General features: G+C 49.2%; 1 protein-coding gene across 1 annotated transcript in view; it reads left to right on the top strand.

The window, feature by feature from the left end:
• Positions 1-5,156: 5,156 nt before the first annotated feature.
• YIPF4 (Yip1 domain family member 4) overlaps positions 5,157-20,459 on the top strand; it is a 313,908-nt gene continuing 298,605 nt past the window's right edge. Inside the window, exon 1 of the mRNA XM_069607969.1 lies at positions 5,157-5,319. Coding sequence (XP_069464070.1) covers positions 5,253-5,319 — 67 coding nt within the window. The 5' untranslated portion in view covers positions 5,157-5,252. The remainder of the gene's footprint in view (positions 5,320-20,459) is intronic.

Genomic DNA, 20,459 nt, shown 5'->3' with positions numbered 1-20,459 from the left:
GAACATTTTTTGTACTGCCTTATATTGTGGGCAAAGGCATCATGAAAATGTGTTGGAAAAAGCTGCTGTGCACTGATGGTGACCGACATTGATTTTGTTCATGTGCTGCCAGACAAATCCAATTTAAATCTGTGTAGCTTTCTATCCAATTTTTCACAAAAAGTGTGCTAGAAAATGCACCATTTTAGCCCATATGTTTAAAATGTTATCGGGGGAGAACAGACGATTTTCTTTTTGGCGGGTGAAAGCCCATTGAAGTGAATGGGCGTATGAGGGTTTTGGCAGGTGATTCAGCTGCTTGCAAGGGGGGGTGACACTCGCTAAAAGAGGGTGAGTTGAGAGCTATGCAACCCTCTGCCCACCAATCCCCTTTTCGTTGGTTCAGGCTCGCTCGCTAAGCTTGATCCCTTTGTGCACATTACAGGAAAACATGTACACCCTTTCAAGTAAAAATTCAACAGCCGCCAGCCCCAGTCAAAAAGGAAGATCATCCTGGAATCATTCTGGAGTCATCCGATGACTCCATCCTAGAGTCATCCATGGATAGTTCAGGAAGATCATCCGAAGTCATCTTGAAGTATGTGTACAGGCTGAAATATTTAAATGAGAGGACTCTAGAGTTATCACAGAAACTACTCCAGGATACATTTGGATTACTTCTAGTGATGATCTTGGATTACTCCAGGAGGACTTCATGACAATTTCAGGATGAGTGGGGATTACTCCAGGGTGAGTTCGGATTACTCTAGGATGACTCCATGACAACTTCAGGATTACTCCAGGATGACTCCAGGACAACTTCAGGATGAGTGGGAATTACTCCAGGATGATTTTGAATTACTCTAGGATGACTGCATGACAACTTTAGGATGGGTGGGGATTACTCCAGGATGACCCCATGACAACTTCAGGATGGGTGGGGATTACTCCAGGATGGTTCCATGAGAACTTTAGGATGGGTTTTGAATTGTAAATGATTATTGCAGACCACTCCAGGATGACTTGAAATTATTTCAAGATGCTGCCAAAAGATTTAGGAAAAGGGGTTTGATTACCCCAGGATGCACCTAAAGTCAGAACGAAAAAAGGCTGTCCTCACTCATTTGGTTGTTCTATTTCTCAAGATGGGTCTGAAAATCTGAGTTAACAAACATTTCTTGTGCTCTGATCATGGTCACATCGTGTGATGTCATCATTCTGCTAATTATCAGACTACGGATGCTTACTAGGAACGCCTGAACAAACTAAGAAACTTCCCAGAAATATAATTGGAGACTTTCGTAAAACTGGTAAATCAAAGCAACAAAAGAGGTTCTCCTGAGGATCCATGCCCACCGGACATATACAAAACAATCCTCACACTAGGAACCCCCATGGAATACCACAGGGATCTCCTCAACCTTTCCATCAAGCCTTGCCAGCCACCCAAGCCCTATAACGGCAACATGCACGCACGCATCTCCTAAACTGACCCCGTAGAATTCTCCAACGACATCGACTACGGTCACCAAGGGCGTTCAACCAAGGAAAAAGCGCATTGAGGCCACACAAGTGGGGAAAGAGTGCTATACAAATAACAAAATACAATACAAAACAATACAATACAATCTCAACAGGGAAAGTGCCAGAATCCTTCAAATCAGCGTACATCAGACCGCTACTCAAAGACACAGGTGGAAATATAGAGGACTTTTCCAACTACAGACCCATCTCCAACATCCCGTATACAACTAAATTGCTCGAAACATACATATACAAAACAACTGAAGAATTCATAGACAAACATTGCCTACTAGACCAGGCACAAGTTGGTTTCAGACCAATGAGAGGAACTGAATCAGCTCTCCTCTCAATATGGGATGACCATAAAAACAAACGGAAACTCAGACAACAGTACAGCCTTAATACTTCTAGACCTCGCAGCGGCATTCGACACAGGTAACCACGACATCCTCATCATGCGACTATAAGAACTGAGAATAACAGATACCGCCCTACTGTGAATCAAATCCTTCCTAACAAAGAGAACAGAAACTATATGGAAGAAGCCTTTCAAATCCAATACAAGAGAATCCACATGCGGCGTACCACAAGTATCATCCTTCTCCCGCTATTATTCAACATCTACCTCTCTCTGCTGATCAAAATCATCAAAGGACAGGGCCTCACCTGCTCCAACTAAGCCAACGATACACACATTGTATTCAAAATACAAGACACTCAAGAAGAAAACACAACACTTGAGAACTGCCTCTTTGATATATTCAACTGGATGAACTCTAACTATCTCAAACTCAACCCAGGCAAAACAGAAATAATGATCATCACAAAAAACGGAGGAGACAACCACTACGTCCCCTGGCCAAAGGAACTCGGTACAACCCCAGCCCCATCGTCGACTGTAAAAAACCTGGGAGTCCTGATGGACAACAAACTTACCATAGAGCCACAAGTAAACGCCATACTACAGAAATGCTTCTTTTTACTGCAAGCGGCAAAAAGGATACTACCATTCATATCATTTGCCAACAAAACAATAACCATCATCGCTCTCGTCATGTCCAGAGTTGAATATGCCAACAGCCTATACCTGGGCATGACTGAAGGACTCCTAAAAAAACTACAATGCATACAAAATGTGGCAGCCAGATTGCTACTCAAAATACCCCGAAGAGAACATGTCACTCCTGCGCTAAAAACACTACATTGGTTACCAATAAAACAACAAATCAAATTCAAATCAATGTGCATCATGCACAGAGCAATCCAGAACCAAGGGGCAGAATTCCTGAGAGCCAAATTACACCTACATCACCCAACAAGAACGCTCAGATCAAGCAACGACATTCGCCTGGAGACAAAACCCTACAACAAGAGAAAACTCTGAGGATCCTTTTTCTCTCATCTCACACCAAAAATATGGAACAACTTACCGGAGAACATACGCAACACAAGAAACTACTTACTATTCAGGAAACTGCTCAAATCGTGGCTCTTCATTGCATAATTAGATGAACGCCCACAGGGGCACTCACACACACCTGATAACAATGATGAGTAAAAACACTGATCCCGGACCCCAGCAATCTATAAACTACATACAGAATCAAAAGGAAGGAAATCTATGACTTATCAAACTACAAACTGAGAGTTAGTCACAACAGGACAACACTAATGACCGAATACATAGCTAAATCAAGACGGAAGACCAAAGACGATTATCAATAATACCCTTGCCAACCAGTCCCAAGCCCAGCAGACCATCGTCAAAAAGTCAGCGAGGGAATATAGGGGGGCAGCCATCCCACAGCACCAACACCAGAAGGGGAAGACTAGACATAAGTAGCCCCACCACCCTAAGATCCATACAGCACAACCAGGAATGCACCGTGACATCTAATCTAACAGTTAGACGGCCAAGAAAAATAACCAGCTTTTAAGCGTACCCACAGGTATGCTACTTAAATAGAACAAGATTGGCTACAACCAGGACATACAACCCACTTACCAAACTTCAAAATTATGCTTACCTAATTCACCCGAAAACTCACACAACATGCAAAGCTCTCAACATTTTTTGACACCAAGGCGGGTGATAATACCTGATTTCTTTGGGGTAGGGTGAGAGCCCATTGAGGTGAATGGGCGTATAGGGGGCTGAGTAATTGAGACAGCTGATTGTAAGGAGGGTAACGTTTTTGTTACAAATTAATCTTGTATTATATTTATAAACTAAAACATACTGTCTGACATGAGGCTAAATAAACACAACATAGAAAGTGTAAGCTTATCAGTGCTGACTCGGTAGACTTGAGCCTCTGTGGCTGTTCCCTACATTTCAGTTTTGCTTTCTTCTGTACCCACAACCTGCAGCGCTGGCTTATTTAGTAAGACTGAGCCTGTGTGAGATATGCACCAGAGTATGTGGCTCCAAGGAGGGTGAAACGGATGAGCTGGCGGGTGTCTCGATGCTTTTGCGGTTGACACCAGCCAAAAGCGGGTGAGTTGAGAGCTATGGCATAGCTCTCAATTCACACGCTTTTGGCGGGTGTCACCCACCTTGTAAAGGGCTGACTCACCCGCCAAGCCTCCTGCACGCCCATTCATTCCAATGAGCGTCTCACCCGCCAAAACCAAAATCGGGTGATTTCACCCGCCTTTGCAACACAAATGGTTGAGAGCTATGGCTATGGATACACACCTCTCGCCCAGCAAACCACATAGACTTCACCACACCTCAACAACAAACGACACATAAACTACATCAACAGCACACGAGGTCTCGCTCCAATCGATACTTACACCAAACCTCAGCTCGCCTAACCCCCGCCCCCCCCTTTGTTACAGATTCGCCTGAGCGCCTGGAGACCAATTCCGTTGGTGACAGTGCGTGATATAAATACCTTTAACATTAACAATGACTATTTTTGAAACTTGAAAAAACTCTCTTTTTGGTCACCGAATGTAGTATGTTGTTATATACCTCACATTAATAATACCTTTATGCTCTTCTGTGCTGCTATCTTTGATCCGCCTGTTACATGTAAGCGTCTAAAAGATTTTTAAAAAATGTATTGCAAGGTTTACCCAAAGTTATACTACATATAGTAGAACTCGCTGAGTGTACCCTATTTAAACGGTTGTCTCTTTTTACGCTACGCCAGTCGAGTGACGCCTCGCAGCTACTATAACCTTATAAGTCAGGGGTGTTAAATAAAGAATGCATTTTTTTTTAAAAACCAGTCAACAATAAGGGAAGTTTTAATCTTGCCAAAAATCTAGGAAACGTCTTCGCATGAGAAACAAAAAAGGGACAAAGTTGGTGAACGGGGCTGAATATGTGGCCATCTTTGAGTGGTATAAATATTTTCTCGAAGGAACTGCGGTTCTGCCGGTAATGACCGTGTACGTGTTAAATACTAAAGGTTAGCATATTGAGTCGATGAAAAGGTCTTCATATCACGTTCACGTATACTAAATCAGAAATATTGGATAACACATATATTATAACTTGAAACTAATTCTGATAATACAATACGAAATAATTCGTTCGTGTTGTTAATTCTCTAAACTAAATGGTCTTTTATGCATAAAAAGCAAAGTCTAGCTTGAGGCTACGTGTGTACTGTAACGCAGGCGGAAGAATTGGGCGGCTGAGGTTCCGCCCCTATAGCTGACGTCCCTAGGAGCAGCAAAGGTGGAGGCAGACGAGCCCCCAGCAACAGAGAGGGGCTACGGTGCCCAAGGCTACAATGCAGCCCCCGGCCTATCCACCTCACAACGGGGACTTTACCTTCGTGTCCTCGACTGAGGCCCCAGGTGAGTGAGTGAGACGGAAAGGTGAGTGAAGAGGACAGGTGGCAGCACGGCACACGTTACCTCGGACATTGCCAACTCCCTGGGTCACACTAACAAGGCAGAGATGGTAGCAGTCGTACCACAGAGCCCCTTTCGTAGGCCAGTATACTCTGATCCTATTTTATTAATGAACCATTTCCATGGCGTGTTTTTCTTTAAATGTCTTTGCTGCCAGATAAACTTGGGGGTCGGTTGAGAGATTGTAGTGGGATCTGGACTAGCATCCCCGTAGGAGTAGGATTCCCTGCCCATTTGATGGTGGGTGTGACTTGTGAGATGTGTCTATTGTCGAGCAGTGGGAAGGCGGCTGTGTGTGAATTGTGTCAACAGTCGGGAAAAGGCCGTTGTAGTGTCCCTCAATGAACACAGGACACTTGTGTAAGAAAGGGGTGTTTATTCTGACACCTTGTAAGGGGGATCTGTCCAGGACGGAGGGGGAATACTCGCAATTCAGTTCCTTGACCCCAATGCAGTTGATTTCACTGCACAGAATATGTACTTGGGGGTATTAACCTCCCCTGCCAGCTGGAGCTCCCACGAGGCTGCCCTCAGCCATGGTATTATGCTCAGCTGCTGCAGAGATCTGCTGGTAGAAAGTGCTGAGGCCTGACTGTCTTCCTAGTGCCTTGCTCTGATGGGTTTACTTCGTGTTTAGTGCTTCCTGCGCGATATCTCGCTGTCTGAGATCTTGCTTGATGGGTCCCCACACACCACCTTTCGTAGGAAAAGCTGGTTCCTAGTCCATGATAAAGTCTGTGAATCTGGTTGGCTTCCTTCTTTCCCGTTGGGGTTGGTTCTGGTCAGTACCTGCCTTGGGGCAATGAGTGGTTATGTGGGATGTCGCATGAGGTTTGTTCTGCTGAGGTTGCTTCCTGGTGTGGAGCTCCTGGATACATGTTCACTTTGTTTTTCTTCTTCCCTGACCTCTGTCTCTTGCTGTTGGCTAACTCCCATGGGTCATGGCCATATCCTACTCCCATGGAGGGGCGGGTTGTGGCCACCCTTTTCTTGTGCACAGCCACCCTTTTCAGGTTCCACCCTATCCTGTCACTGGTGTAGACATGGTTTGTGCCTTTCCGTGTGACTTCTATGGCTTGGCTGTATTTGGAGCCTGTTGCAGTGTCTTTGTGGGGCAAGTGTATCTTCACCAAGCCCCCTTCGTTGACCTCCATGTTGCTCTGTGCTTGTCGCCCTAAGATTTCATAATCTCCTTGCTCTTCTGTAATCTGAACACGATGTCGCTCATGTCAATGTCGTCCTCTCTGACTTTGTGTAGCCATGGTGGTACCAGTGTGGATGCAGCCCTTCTCCCTCTCAACATCTGAAACAGAGATACTCCTGTAATGGCATTTTGCGTCAAGCCATGCGCTGCCACAGCCTCTTTGACGATTTTGCAGGGATTCATGCTTGATGCGCATGCCAATTGTAAGGCTCCTTTAATGAATCGGTATGCCTTTTCGTCCAGCCCTTTGGCCTGTGGGTGATACTTGGTCACCTCTCGTTACTAGACCATCCATTTCTGTGATCTTGTCGCTTTATTTCTAATATGGTTGCAGACCTTCCGGATTGCTCTCTCATCAGGCCAACCTTTGCAGGCACATTCTCCTACCCGGACCATGGCATCATCATGTCTCATTTCCTCCTGCCAATGGGACTCTCTCATCTCCATAAAGTCCTTGTTTCTTAGGTCTCCTATGGATGCCACAACGCATTCATCTTCCAGGAATTTGGTGCCCGGGGTACTATGCTCCAGTAACCCGGACATGCAGTCCGCTTGGGCATTCTTCCTGCCCTCAATGTGGGTAATCTCGTACGTGTACTCTTGCAGTTTGGCTGCAATTTTTGCTAGGCGTGGTGTCAGTGTTTTTTTTGCCCCCAGGGATCAACATGTGCACAAGGGGTTTTGTGGTCGGTGACCAGGCCGAACTTGGTTCCCCAAACGTACAACCTGAAATACTACATGGGCCAGGCGCACGCCAGCATCGCGTTCTCGATCGTAGAGTTGTTTTTCTCTGAAGTGGAAAGTGGTTTCAATGCGAAGGCAACAATATTTTCGGTATCTCCCTTTTTGCTTGGGTGAGGGTGGCACCCAAGCCATACACACTGCCGTCTGTTGTTATGTATGTTTCCCATTCAGGATTGAACGGTTTGAGACACAGTGCATGTAGTATCTCTTCTTGATTTTGGCGAAGGCCTTAATTTTCTGTGATTCCCACATGTACTCTGCACCTTTCCTCAGGAGCTCTCAAGTATGAGGTGGTTTCGGAACATCAGGGAACGAATTTTGCGTAATACTCGGCGAGACGCAGGAACGACTGGAGCTCATCTTTTGAAGTCGGGCGCCAACTATAGCTTGGAGCCGGTTTTTCTTTGGGCTCACTCCTTCTTTTGAGATGTGGTAATCCAGGTACTCTACTTCGCAAGCTCCAGTTATGCATTTCTCGTGGCGAAGGTGGACTCTTGTACTCTGTAGTTTGCCAAGGACTTCTCCTAGCGCTCTGTCATGGGTTTCTCCATCTTTGGCATACACAAGGATGTCGTCTTGGAAGTATGACACTTTGTCAATGCGTGCAGCGGATGATAACCGGAATGGCATTCGTGTGTATCGAAATGTGCCGAATGGCATGATGAAAGCTGTGAGTGGGTGTGAGGCCTGGTATAGATCTATCTGATGGTGAGCATCTTGCATATCGAGTTTTGAAAAGACTTTTGCTTCCTTCATCATCAGTATGATTTTGTTGATGCTGGGCAAGGGAAAACTGTCAGTTGAGGCTGCGTAGATCTATACACACTCTCAATTTGTTGGCGGATTGTTTTCTTTATGAGGACCACAGGGCTTAGCCATTCGGAGGACTCGACGGTCTTAATTGTACCTTTCTTGACCATTTTTTGAAGCTGGGATTCCAGTGCCAACCTCGCTGTTGCTGGAACGGGCCTGACCTTGTGCTTGACCGGCACAGCATTGGGTTTTTTAAACAGAGTTTGTGCACCTAGTTTTTTATTTTCCCGGGTGTTTCGGAGAACAGCATGAGGAATGCACTTCTCAGATCTGACGCTCCTCCTGAGGAGACCACCAGCACTTGTTTGGTAGTGCTGTGGTCTAACCGGATGCTCAGTTTGTGCTGGTCGTCCCATCCCAGTACTGCTGGACGTTCGGTTGAGAAGTAGACTTTCGTTGTGGTGCATCTATCCTTGAATTTGGTTTGGCTTTGATGTAGCCCAATAGGTCTACTGTGGCTCCCCTGAAGACCGTGGGCCCTTTGCTTGGTGCTTCTAATCTCACCAAGTCATGTTCCATCATGTTTTTGTATGTCTGGATGGGGAGGATGGTCAGGTAGGACCCCGAATTGGCTTTGACGCCTGTTTCCTTTCCATCCACTCTCACTATGCAATGGGGTTTCTCTCTTCTGGCTCGAGGTGAGTTAACCATGATTACCATTGGCTTATCGTCTGGTTCTTCTTCATCGCTTGTTCCTCTGTCTCCATCAATGTGGGTGACATTCTTTTCCTGCCACGTGCAGGCTACAGCAACATGACCAAATCGCCTGCACTTGGAACACTTTGTTCCTTGCGTGACAGTCTCGATCGTTAGCCAAATCCTTAGTGCTGGCACATCTGTAACACTTTTGGGAATCTCTCCACTTGGGTTCTTTCTTTCTAGCAGCTTCTTGCGGCTTTCTGTCTCTACGCCCTGGAAGAGGCATAGAGACACACAGCCACCATTTCAGGTGCGCGTGACGTTCAGTCTACTTCTCTCCATCTGCTCAAGGTCTCCTCTTTGGCCCTCGCTATTTCTATGGCCTTATCTAGGTCCAGTTCTTTCTCTTGGATGAACTTGTCCTGAACTTTGCAGGAATTGGTGTGGACAACCAACATGTCACAAATGACTTGCTCCACATTGTCCCCAAATCTACTAAAGGCCGCCATTGACCGGTTCGGTACCTTCTTGTTTCCTTGTATAAAACTGTGGAGGACCACATTTTCTTTGTTGGAAAACCACTTAATTATGCGGCCAATTGCTTCTTTGTAGACGACATCGCCTTCGTCTGTGGTGGGCACAGCCTTCAAGCCTGTGAAAAAGCGCTGTCCTATGACGCCCCCCACCCTCCATGGCATTTAGTAGCATGGCCTTCTTTCTGGCCGGCGATTGGCCCGTTTCTCTCAATCCCTCCAGATATGTGGAAAACAGTGGCTCCCATTATTGCCAGGGGATGGCAGGCGTGCCGGGGGACTGGAGGAAAGCGGGAGGTGGCTTGGTGCCCTGCATGATTGCAGTGTGGGTGGTTTCTGGTCTTCGTCGCCAATTATGTAGTGGCCGTCAATGAACACAGGACACTTGTGTAAGAAAGGTGTGTTTATTCTGACACCTTGTATAAACAGGGTGGCGGTGGGATCTGTCCAGGACGGAGGGGCAGTGCTCTCAGTTCATTTCCTTGACCCCAATGCAGTTGGCTTCACTGCTCAGAATTTGTACTAGGGGTATTCACTTCACCTGCTAGCTGGAGCTCCCACAAGGCTGCCCTCAACCATGGTATTATGCTGCGCTGCTGCAGGGATCTGCTGGTTGAGCAGACTTCAGTGGGAGGGCTGATTTCCCTCATTCGGGAAGAGCGCTAAGGCCTGACTGTCTTCTTGGTGCCTCGCTCCTACTCTGCCGGGTTTCCTCTGTGTTGCATGCTGTCCCTAGATCTCGCGTGATGGGTCCCCACAGATAATCAGGTACGTTAATTATCCTTCGGTATGAATAACTGCAGAAGGGTCTAGTGCCCTTTAATTGTGCTCTAATAGCACTAATAGGCATGCTCGCTATTCTAGATCCATTATGTGTACAGCTGTTGTTCCATATATTCATAATGAGCCCAGGCAGATGGTTTAAAGGTGCAATTTAATAATTAGGATTACTATCATTTTCTAATGTGTGAAATATTTTGTAATATGGTGCATCCTGAATGTTTTTTTCCAGTATGCTCATTTACTTTCCACTTCCTTATTAGTTTTCATCATATCCACTTTGTGCAAAATTTGCTTAGACCCAAACATTAGTCTTCACAATAGCTTTCTAGCTTTTCACAATAGAGCACTTGTTTTTAAAGAGTAATTGTTCACTCACAGTACCGGCTAATAAAGCAATGATTGCCACAATACTGTTTGAGAACCATCCCATCCAATACAGTTCCTGATTAACCTTGCAGCTAATGAATCAACTGGATTGATGCTGAGAAAATAAGAATAGAAATAAAATATTGAGTTTCCTTTTTCTTACTCTATCCACTGTTAAAGGGATGGTCTAGTAAAAATTTTTATTTAAAAAATAGATAGGCAACATAAAGAAAAATACTAGCATTCTCCGTTTTAAAACTTCCTATGTAAAATTTTGAGCTATTCAAGCTCAGAATTCGCAAAAGCAAGCACAGGGGCGCAGCCATTCTGTGAAATGGAGGCCCTCCTGTGCTGGCTTTTGCGGCACTAATGAAGGAAAAGCCAGCCAGCTGTACTAAACAAAGGCTACCGCTGGGTGGCTTTCCCTTCATTAGTGCTGTAGGTGGAGGACGGGGACCGGAGACCAGAGCAGGAAAGCTGCAGCTGAATCTCGGTAAGTGCTATTTATTTTTTTTACAAAAAATAAGCACTAGCTGCGTTTTTTTTTCTAAGTTTTCCGGGCTGGAGAAGTCCGGAAAACTTAGAAATAAAACCGCAGCTTTAAAAACGTTGTATTTATGTTTGCGGTCGCTTTTGAAGCGACCGCAAACATAAATACAACGATATTGTGTTGGAAAACGCTGCGGAGGAGCCTGAGAAACTTGGAAAGAAAAACCGCAGCATTTTCCAACACAACCGTGTGTGTTTCTGCCTGCTGTGGCTATCACTTTGGGTCTCCGGTGCTCCCAGGGGAGTACCGGAGACCCAAAGTGAAAGCCACAGCAGGCAGAAACACACACGGTTATGTTTACCTGCCGCGTAGTGTTTCCACCTGCAGCTGATTTCCCATTTGGGGCTCTGAGAGACCCAACTGGGAAATGCTAAATGCTGCGTTGTCTGCCTAAATCTGCTTTCCCATTTGGGGCTCTCGGGTTCCCAAATGGGAAATCAGATTCAGGTAGAAACAACGCGGTTGTTTTCCGCAATGCCGCGTTGTTTCTGCCTGAATCTGCTTTTCCATTTGGGGCTCTCGGGCTCCCCGTGGGGAGCCCGAGAGCCCCAAATGGAAAAGCAGATTCAGGCAGAAACAACGCGGTTGTGTTGGAAAACGCTGCGGTTTTTCTTTCCAAGTTCCTCAGGCTCCTCCGAGCCGGAGGAGCGTGAGAAACTTGGAAAGAAAAACTGCAGCGTTTTCCGAGTGCAAAAGCAAATTCTACTAGCAATTGGAAACCAATGCAATGTTCTCCTGGCTTGAGATGTGATCCCTCCTGGTCAATCCCTCTACAACCCTAACAGCATTATTCTGGACTATCCGGAGACACACAATTTCCCCGTTGATTATGCCTTGTAACAGGCTAGAGCCTTAAACTAGTTTGGCTCCAATGATCAGCCGCGCAATTGGTGCAGTTTTCCCGGGACAGGAAAGGCCTCAGCTGATCAAGCAATTTTAAGTAATAGGATTTAGATGAGACCGAGAATCCATGCTCTGGGAGACAAGCCCGGGAAACTCTTAGCTTGCCTCTATAAAAGGGAGACCCCCAGGCCACCCATCTGCCACATACTCGCTCCCGATGGCACGGCCGTACATACCCAACAAGAAATCAATTTGGTCTTTACCGACTTCTATCGTAACCTGTACTCCGAGGCCCCGCTCCCCTCTGACACCAGGATCGTAGACGCCCTTGACGTCATCGACCTACTTAAACTAGACTTGCAATTGGCTGAGACCCTTGACGAGCCCGTCACCCCAGACGAGGTCAGGGTGGTAATTAGATTGCTACCAGCTGGCAAAACCCTGGGTTTGGATGGGCTCCCAGGGGAATTTTACAAGACCTATGAGGAAACTCTTGCCCCAATATTGGCCCAGGTCTTTAATGAGGCCTTTGAGCGTGGTAACCTCCCGGACTCCATGAATGAGGCCGTGATTATACCCTTGCTTAAACTGGGGAGGGACGGGGCAGATTGTGGTTCATATAGGCCCCTCTCTATGCTTAATGTTGACTGTAAGATCCTTACTGTCCTGCTTGCGAATAGACTGCTCAGAGTTATCCCTCTGTTGATCCATCAAGACCAAACGGGATACGTCCCGGGGCGCTCCATCACCGAGAACCTGCGCAGGCTGCATCATGTCATCTATAGCACTGAGGGAAGGCCGCAGAAACTTGCAGTGTCGTCACTTGACGCCACCAAAGCTTTTGATTCTGTGAGGTGGGACTGGCTGTATGCCACCATGGGCAAAATGGGGAATAGGCCCTGTATTCCTAAAGTGGACCCAGCTAGTTTACGCCAGCCCCACTGCGAGAGTACGCACCAACAAAACCTATTCCGCTAAATAGTCCCTACACAGCGGCACCCGCCAGGGATGCCCTCTGTCCCCCATGTTCTACATCCTTGCCGCTGAACCAGTGGCGGCCTACCTTAGACAGGAATATGGGGAGGGAGGCATTAAGATAGACGGGGAGACCCACCTCCTCTCTATGTACGCTGTCGACACCCTATTGTACCTACGGGACCCTGAGCACCTCCTTCCCTACATCCTGGAAACCCTGGACTGCTTCCACAAGCTCACCGGAATCCAGATCAATAGGAGCAAATCTTGCCTTTACCCCCTCGCAGCACTTTACACCGATGAATACAGATCCCTCCCCCCTCTAGATCTCGAATGGCAGGCTACTTCTTTCAAATACTTGGGGATAACTATACACCGCAACCCAGCCACAGAACATATCCTTCATACCGTGAAGGCCAAAGACTCTCACGAAATCCATGGAGTTCTGGGGCCGGCTCCCGCTTTTGATGGCCGGGAGGGCTGGTCTCCTTAAAATGGTCACACTTCCCCGCCTACTACATAACTTCACTAACGTTCCCTTCAACATCCCCCCCCTCATTTTTGACCTAATCCACTGATCTTTGGCCTGTTTATGGAGCCGTTTGCCAAACGACTCTGGGAGAACGCAGACATACAAGGTCTAAAAGTGGGTGGGCACACATACACGGCTGCAATGTACGCGGATGACGCCCTTCTCACCATAACACAGGTCGACAGCTCAATGGTAGCCTTGTGGCGGGAAATCGGGGTCTTCGGCAGTGCCTCTGGCTTCATGGTTAACTACTCAAAATACACAGCCCCATCTGTCCACGTTCCCTTATCAGACCTTAAAACATGATCTCAAAGACTATCCAAGGAGATTGTAGAGAAATATCTCTACCACAGAGAGAGACTGTAAATAAAAAGCCTGTTGGAAGATTAGGAAAAGTCCAGGTGAAAATAAGACATTTTCTTGGCCTATTTAAGTTAGTTAAATATTGTGGTCGGGTCAGATAGTTAGTTGGGACAGAGGACATCTTTACTTTGGACTTCCTGACAACTGACTAGCACTTCAGTTTCCTTAGATAGGGTATTCCTTTTACAGATGGGGAACGTTAGGCCTTTTAGTTATAAGTTTAATAAAGGTATTGAATCATGTCCTTAGCGTGTCCTACTCCTCTTTCCGATTTCTGTCTTTACATTGCAGCAATCTGGTTCCCGAGGAGTAGCTCTGCTGCGTTAGAGACAGAGGGAGGTCCCTTCCAGACTGGCGGTTTCTCTACACCTTTTTAATTCTTTTGCACGCCACTTTGTCCTCCTGTTCTAATCTCCCTGGTCCTCTCTCATGCCCCTCCTCACCTTTGCCTTCTGTGTAGTGCCTGACCTGGCCCTCTGCAACCTACCTATGCTAGCCAACTAACCCCTTTTTTTGAACTTTTCCTTGCAGCTCCTTTCTCATCCCTGTCTTTCTTCCACCTCCTAGTTGCTTCTGCCTCCTCCTGCCAACTGTTGTGGTCATCCAGATACTTGTCCGGCTCTCCTGCCTGTCCCTTTCTATCCCCTTTGTCAGCCTCTCGTACCCTCTCAGCGTCTTGTTTCCAAATTGGCCTCTATAAAACATGGAACTAGGTTTCATTTCGCTTCATTGACTTTGGGCCTCACAACTCCTGCACTTTCTAGTGTTTTCGCTGCCTCTGCCTTATGTTTACCACCTCTACCTAATGTTGTCACCTTCTTTGGCCTCACCTTCTCCATCTAGTGCTACCACTTGCTCCTGCCTGAGGCTCTGGCAATCTTCTGCCTCCTCCTTCCCGGCCCATCTTTTTTTACATTTTTTTTTATTTGTTTATTTATAAAACCGCGCACAGGAGAATATATACATTAACGATGCTTATGACCTCACAGAAAATATAAGACAAAATGTCCCGTCCCCCCACCCCCGAGTTCCCAAGTAGGCCTTGTTTCGGGCCTCATTCGGCCTGATCCGGCGGCGAGCTGACGCCCATAGAATAGAGGGCTCTCGCGATCAAGCGTGGCTTGAAGGTCAGGGCCGGGTAGTTCTGGTCATAATCCAGGACTGGTGCCCAAATGTCGGTGAATCGGTGGAGCAGTCCCGCTTTGGCTGCCGTGACCTTTTCCGCTATCAGGATGTCCCACAGTTTAAGCCACCAGAGGGTCATGAAGGGTCCTTCCGCGGACTTCCAGGTGCGGGCCACTGTGATTTTGGCTGCCAGTAGGAATTGGGATATCAGCGTTGCCCTCCTCCCTGTTCTTGGATACAAGTCCTGGAGCGGTATCCCCAGGAGGACTTGCTCAGGCGTTAGCGAAATTTCAACTTGGGTGATGGCCTTTATGGTGGCCAGGCATTGGCTCCAGAACTCCCCTATCTTGGGGCATGTTCACCACATGTGGAAGTAGGAACCCGGGTGGCCGCAGAGGCGCCAGCAGTGGGGGTCCAGGGCCTGCTGGAAGTGGTGGAGGCGCAGGGGGTGGTAGTACCAGCGCAAAAGGAGTTTGTGGGCGCATTCCCGGTTAGTGATGCAACGAGATGCTGTGCGCGTTCTTGTCCAAACATCCACCCATGTGTGGTCCTCAATCTCATGACCCAGGTCCGCCTCCCATTGGGACATATAGGAAGGCCTAGTCTGGAGGGGATCTTCGTGCAATAGTTTGTAGAGGGCCGAGATCTTTTCCCGGTCTGGCAGGTCATTCACTGTGAGCTTCAGCGGGGCAAGGGGCCGTGTTGCGGCCGCCCGGGTCTGCGGGTGGGAGCACCAGTGCCTCAGTTGGGCGTAAGTAAATCTGTCTGTTAGCTTGAAAATCGTTTTACAGCGTTCGAAGGTGAGGGGGGCGTCCCCTTCAAAGAGCTGCCCCAATGTTTCAAGGCCTCCTGCCACCCAGTTCCGAAAGTTCTTAGGGTGAGCTCCCGGGGAAAAGGCAGGGTTGAGGAAGATTTGGGGAGAGAGCGCTGAAGCCTCCTGGGATGCCTCCACTCCTGCGGGCCCACTCCCATGCCTCTATCGACTTCTTCGTGGCGGTCAACACTCCCGGCCAACTTCGGCGTAGTGCGGTGGGGATGAACGGGAGAAAGCGAAGGGGGAGAGGGAGGCGGGATTGTTCGATCTCTACCCATTTCGGGCGCCAGTGGCACGTCCCCATGCTTGAAAGTGGGCCAGTTGAGCTGCAATTTGGTATTTTCGGAGGTCCGGCACCCCTAGTCCCCCCCAGTCTTGTGCTGGCCATCATCGTTCTCCGAGGGATCCGCAGTTTCTTGCCCTTCCAGATGAAGCCAATGATTTTCCTTTTCGTGCCGCTGCAATGGGGGGAGAGGGATTGAAGTTGGGAGGGATGCGCAGGCATAGAGGAAGCCGGGGAGAAGGTTTATTTTGCATGTCGTGATGCGCCCCAACAGCGAGATCTCCTGTGTCTGCCAACGAGCAAGGTCCTTTTCCAAATCCTCGAAGAGTGGGGGAAGTTGGCCTGGTAAACTTTCGCTGGGTGGGCGGGGATCCGAAAAACCTAAGTATTGGATTGCTTGGGTGCTCCATTGAAATGGGCTCTGCTTCTCTAAGGCCTCCCTCTCGCATGTGTGCAGGCCCACTCCGAGGGCTGTTGATTTTTGGAAATTGATGACGAGACCTTCCTGAAGTCCTGGATTTCGGTCAGGGCTGCCCTCATAGAGTCTTTGATGTTTGTGATGGTTAGCAACACATCGTCCGCGTAAAGGGCAATTTTGTGTTGGGCTGAGCCGATCTTCAGGCCAGTGATCAGGGGGTTCCGGCAAACTCGCTGGGCTAACGGTTCCATGGCCAAGGCGAAGAGTAAGGGGGACAGAGGACATCCATGTCGCGTTCCGCATGTAAGAGGAATTGGGTCCGACAAGCGACCATTGACTCTCAGCCGGGTCTTAGGGGCTTGATAGTTCGCTAGGATCATCCTCCTGAAGGTCGAGCCAAAGCCATAGGCTTCAAGGACGAAGGAGAGATAGGGCCAGTCCACCTTATCGAAGGCTTTGATTGCGTCTAGCGCCAGGAGGGCTAGTTGTTGGAAGTCCTGACTGGCAACCTTTATTAGGTCCAGTGCCCTGCAGATGTTGTCCTTTGTCGATCTGTGGAAAATAAACCTTGTCTGGTCCGGGTATATAATGCTTGGGAGAATAGGTGCGAGGCGGTTGACCAGGATCTTGGAGTAGATATTGGCGTCCAAGTTCAACAAGGAGATGGGTCTGTACGAGCTGTTCTCTTGGGGTCCTTCCCAGGCTTGAGAATCAGGACCGTGGTGTACTCCTGCATCGATGGGGTGACCGTTCCAGTGGCTGCAAACGAGTTGAAGAGGCAGGTCAAAGGAGCCACTAATTGAGGGCGGAAGAGCTTGTAGAAGCGTGTGGAGAACCCATCTGGGTCTGGTGCCCTAGGCTTTTTAGGCTTTTAATGGCATCCTCCACTTCCTCATTCGTACTAGGTGTTTCCAGTCCATCTCTCGCCTCCGGGTTGAGGAGTGGGAGCGTCGCCTCTTGGATGTATGAGTGCTGCTCATCTAGGTCCCGCGGGACTGCCGTCGTCATCTCCGATTGGTGGGTGACCACCAGTCGCAGGTTTTCGCGCTCCGCATGGTGGATCTTTCCCTGTGTGTCGCGGAGACCCTGGATGAAATTTCTGCTCTTTTTCCTTAGACAGTTTACTGACCAGCAGTTTGTTAGCCTTATTGTTATGGACGTAGTACCATTGTTTGGTTCTGGTTAGCAGGTTTGCTGTAGCGTCGGCGTAGTGCGCCTCGAGCCTCTTCCTCGCCATTTGTAGGACCCTGTAGGATTTTGGGGACCAGCCCTTACGTTTGAGTGGCCTCAGCCTCGTGGACCTCGGCTTCCAGGATAGCGCGGGCAGCCTGCTTCTGTTTTTGGAACGCAGCGCCTTGGGCGATCAGCTCCCCTCTAAGCACTGCCTTCATGGCATCCCAGGTATTAGCCGGGGAGGTGTCCTCGTTGCGGTTTTCAGTAAAAAAGTTTTTGATTGTCCTGGCGATTGTCTCTCACTGCCATGTTCCCCAAGATAGGGTCGTACAGGCTCCACTGGCAGTGAGGAGGAGGATCCGTGTCATGCGACTGCAGGGTGAGCGGGACCGGGGCATGGTCTGAGAGGATCCAGGAGCCAATCATAACATCGTCCATGAAGGTCAGGATCTGGGGGGAAGCCAGCAGTAGGTCGATTCTGGAAAAGGTACGGTGGATGTACGAATAGAAGGTGAAGTCTTTCTCTTCTGGGGATAGCACCCTGCAGGTGTCAACGATGTTCAGGGTGCAGAACAAGTGTAGCAGGGCTGTTGCCAACTTCAGGTCCCTGGATGTTGGGGGGGGGGGGTGAGATCTATCCCTGAGGGGGTCCGGGACCCCGTTAAAGCCTCCACCGATGACTACTTGCCCTTCAATGAATGGAAGGAGGGAATCCTCCAGGTCTTGATAGAATCTCTCCTGGTGCTCATTCAGGGCGTAGGCTGAGATGAGGGTGTAAAGTTGGCTGAGGATAATGCATTAGACCGCCATAAAGTGACCCTCCTGGCATCTCGGTGAGTCGAGGATCTGGGGTTTCAAGTCCTTAGCAAAGAGGATGGCGGTGCCTCCCTTCTTCCGCTAGAAGCCAGGAATTGTAGTGGATCGAGTCTGCTTCGCAAGCAAGAAAAGTCTGCTGGGATTTGGTGCGTTTCTCGTAAGAAAGCGATTGTGGTCCCCTTGTTGTGCGGCCTTTGCAGGATTGATTTCCTCTTCGGGAGGGGGGGGGGGGAGTTCAAGCCTCTGACGTTCAAAGTAGTGAATTTTAAATGTGGGGGCTGGCGCTCCAAGTCTGTTTTCTGCGGGGGGGAGGATTGGGGACGGGTCAAGTCAGCCATAGCTGCGAGGGATCCGCTGCTTTGGGGTCTCCTGCGGCTGAAGGTTTTTTTTAGAAAAAATCTCCAACGGGAGGTCCAAACTGTGGCCGGGGGCACCGAATTTGAACTGTCGGTGGCTCCCCCGGCCACCCAGGCTGTCATCGAGCAACATAGCCAACATGGTTGAGATTCTCTCCAGGGGTAATATGGTGACATCCACCCTGGAGGAGGGTATGAACTGCATGGGGTCCACAGCGAGCTTGAGAGAAACTCGGTGGTGCCTGCACTATCTGTACTTCAGGCATACTTGCTCTTGTCATTTGGGTTTACGGCTTCTCTGCACCCTTGACCAGGGGGCCCGTTTCGGTTTGGGAGAGGTAGCGTCCTGCAGAAGGCTTGGTTGGCTCGAGGAGTGCGGTTCTGTGCCCCCGGTGGAGTCCGGGCGGAGGATTGATGCTGCGTCGTCAAGGTGGCTAATGGTGCGGGGAGTACCCTTGTACGAGAACTGTAGTGCCGTGGGAAACAGCCATTGGTAGCGGATCTGCTGGTCTCGTAGGAAACACGAAAGCGGGCGAAGCATCCTGCGCTTCTGGAGAGTTAGAGGTGAGAGATCCTGGAAGATCTGCAGTGGGGAGCCCTGGAAGGAGAGTTCATCTTTTGAGCGGCCTATCGCTGAAATGGCCTCCATGGTGGTATAAAAATGAACTCTTGTGATTACGTCGGGAGGGGGGGTCTGTATCGGATCCCCGGGGAGGGCGCAGCCGATGGGTACGATCGAGTAGGAGCTGCGTCTCCTCTAGATCCGGCAGCAGGGACTGGAAGAAGAGACTTCTGTATCCAGGGAGCTCCTTTTCAGAAATCGCGGAGGGCACCCCACGGATGCGGAGGTTGTTGCGCCGGTAGCAATTCTCCATGTCTTCCTGCTTGAATTCGAGGATTTCGGTTCTGTCCATTAGTGTCTGGATGGTTCGTTGGATCTCCGTTAGTGAGTTAGTGGTCTACGGGCAATTCCTCGGCCTCCCCCATCCTATGCTCGATATTGCTGATCCGTTGCTCTATTTGCTCTAATTTGGCGGTGAGTTCAGTCATACAGGATCTAAATTACGCTTTGATATCGGACATGAAGGCCTGGAGGTCCTCTTTGGTTGCGAGCGTTCCTTTATCTTCGGTAGTTTTCTGAGGAGTGAGTTTAGGGGGATCGGTTTTCTGCCCTTTCTCCGGGGCCAGCAGCATGGTGGAGATGCCAGCAGATTTAGGGGGTTTCGGTGCTTTGGCCATGGCTTTGACGTGAGGGACGACTCCAGGGGACTGGTGTCTGCGCACGGAGGTCTCGGCCAATAACTGCAGGGTCCGGGGATGGCGGTTGCCAAGGAGAAAGGGTGGGCCGGGGCGCCCCAGAGGGTGCTTCAATTCCCTCAAAGGGCGACAAATACCTTAATGGAGCAGACCCGCGAGGTTAGGAGGCTGCGGGTCTATGATTCGCCCTCTGCTGTATGATTCAGGTTGCAGGGGCCGCAGGCTGGCTCCCTCCGGCTGGTAAAGATGAGGAGTGGGCAGGGGTGCCCCAGGAAGTCGGTGGCGTGGATTAGTCAACAGGAGGGCTGCCCCCGCGGGCCTCGGAAGAGCAGCCGACCCCCAGCAGCAGGGCCCCCAGGTGGAGGCGGGAGGCGGGAAAGGCCGCCGCAGGGGGGACCCTGCACCAGGGTAAGGAGGAGGCAGGACCCCAAGGCGTTGTAATAGGGGGTGGCCAGGGCCACCTGAGTGGAGCAAGGTTCCCCTCCCAGGTGCCGGT

Source organism: Ambystoma mexicanum, chromosome 4q, assembly GCF_040938575.1.
Source record: "Ambystoma mexicanum isolate Mex_15411 chromosome 4q, UKY_AmexF1_1, whole genome shotgun sequence".
Lineage (NCBI taxonomy): Eukaryota > Metazoa > Chordata > Amphibia > Caudata > Ambystomatidae > Ambystoma > Ambystoma mexicanum.
The sequence above is the reverse complement of the archived record's forward strand: the minus strand, read 5'-3'. Positions and strand labels throughout refer to the sequence as shown.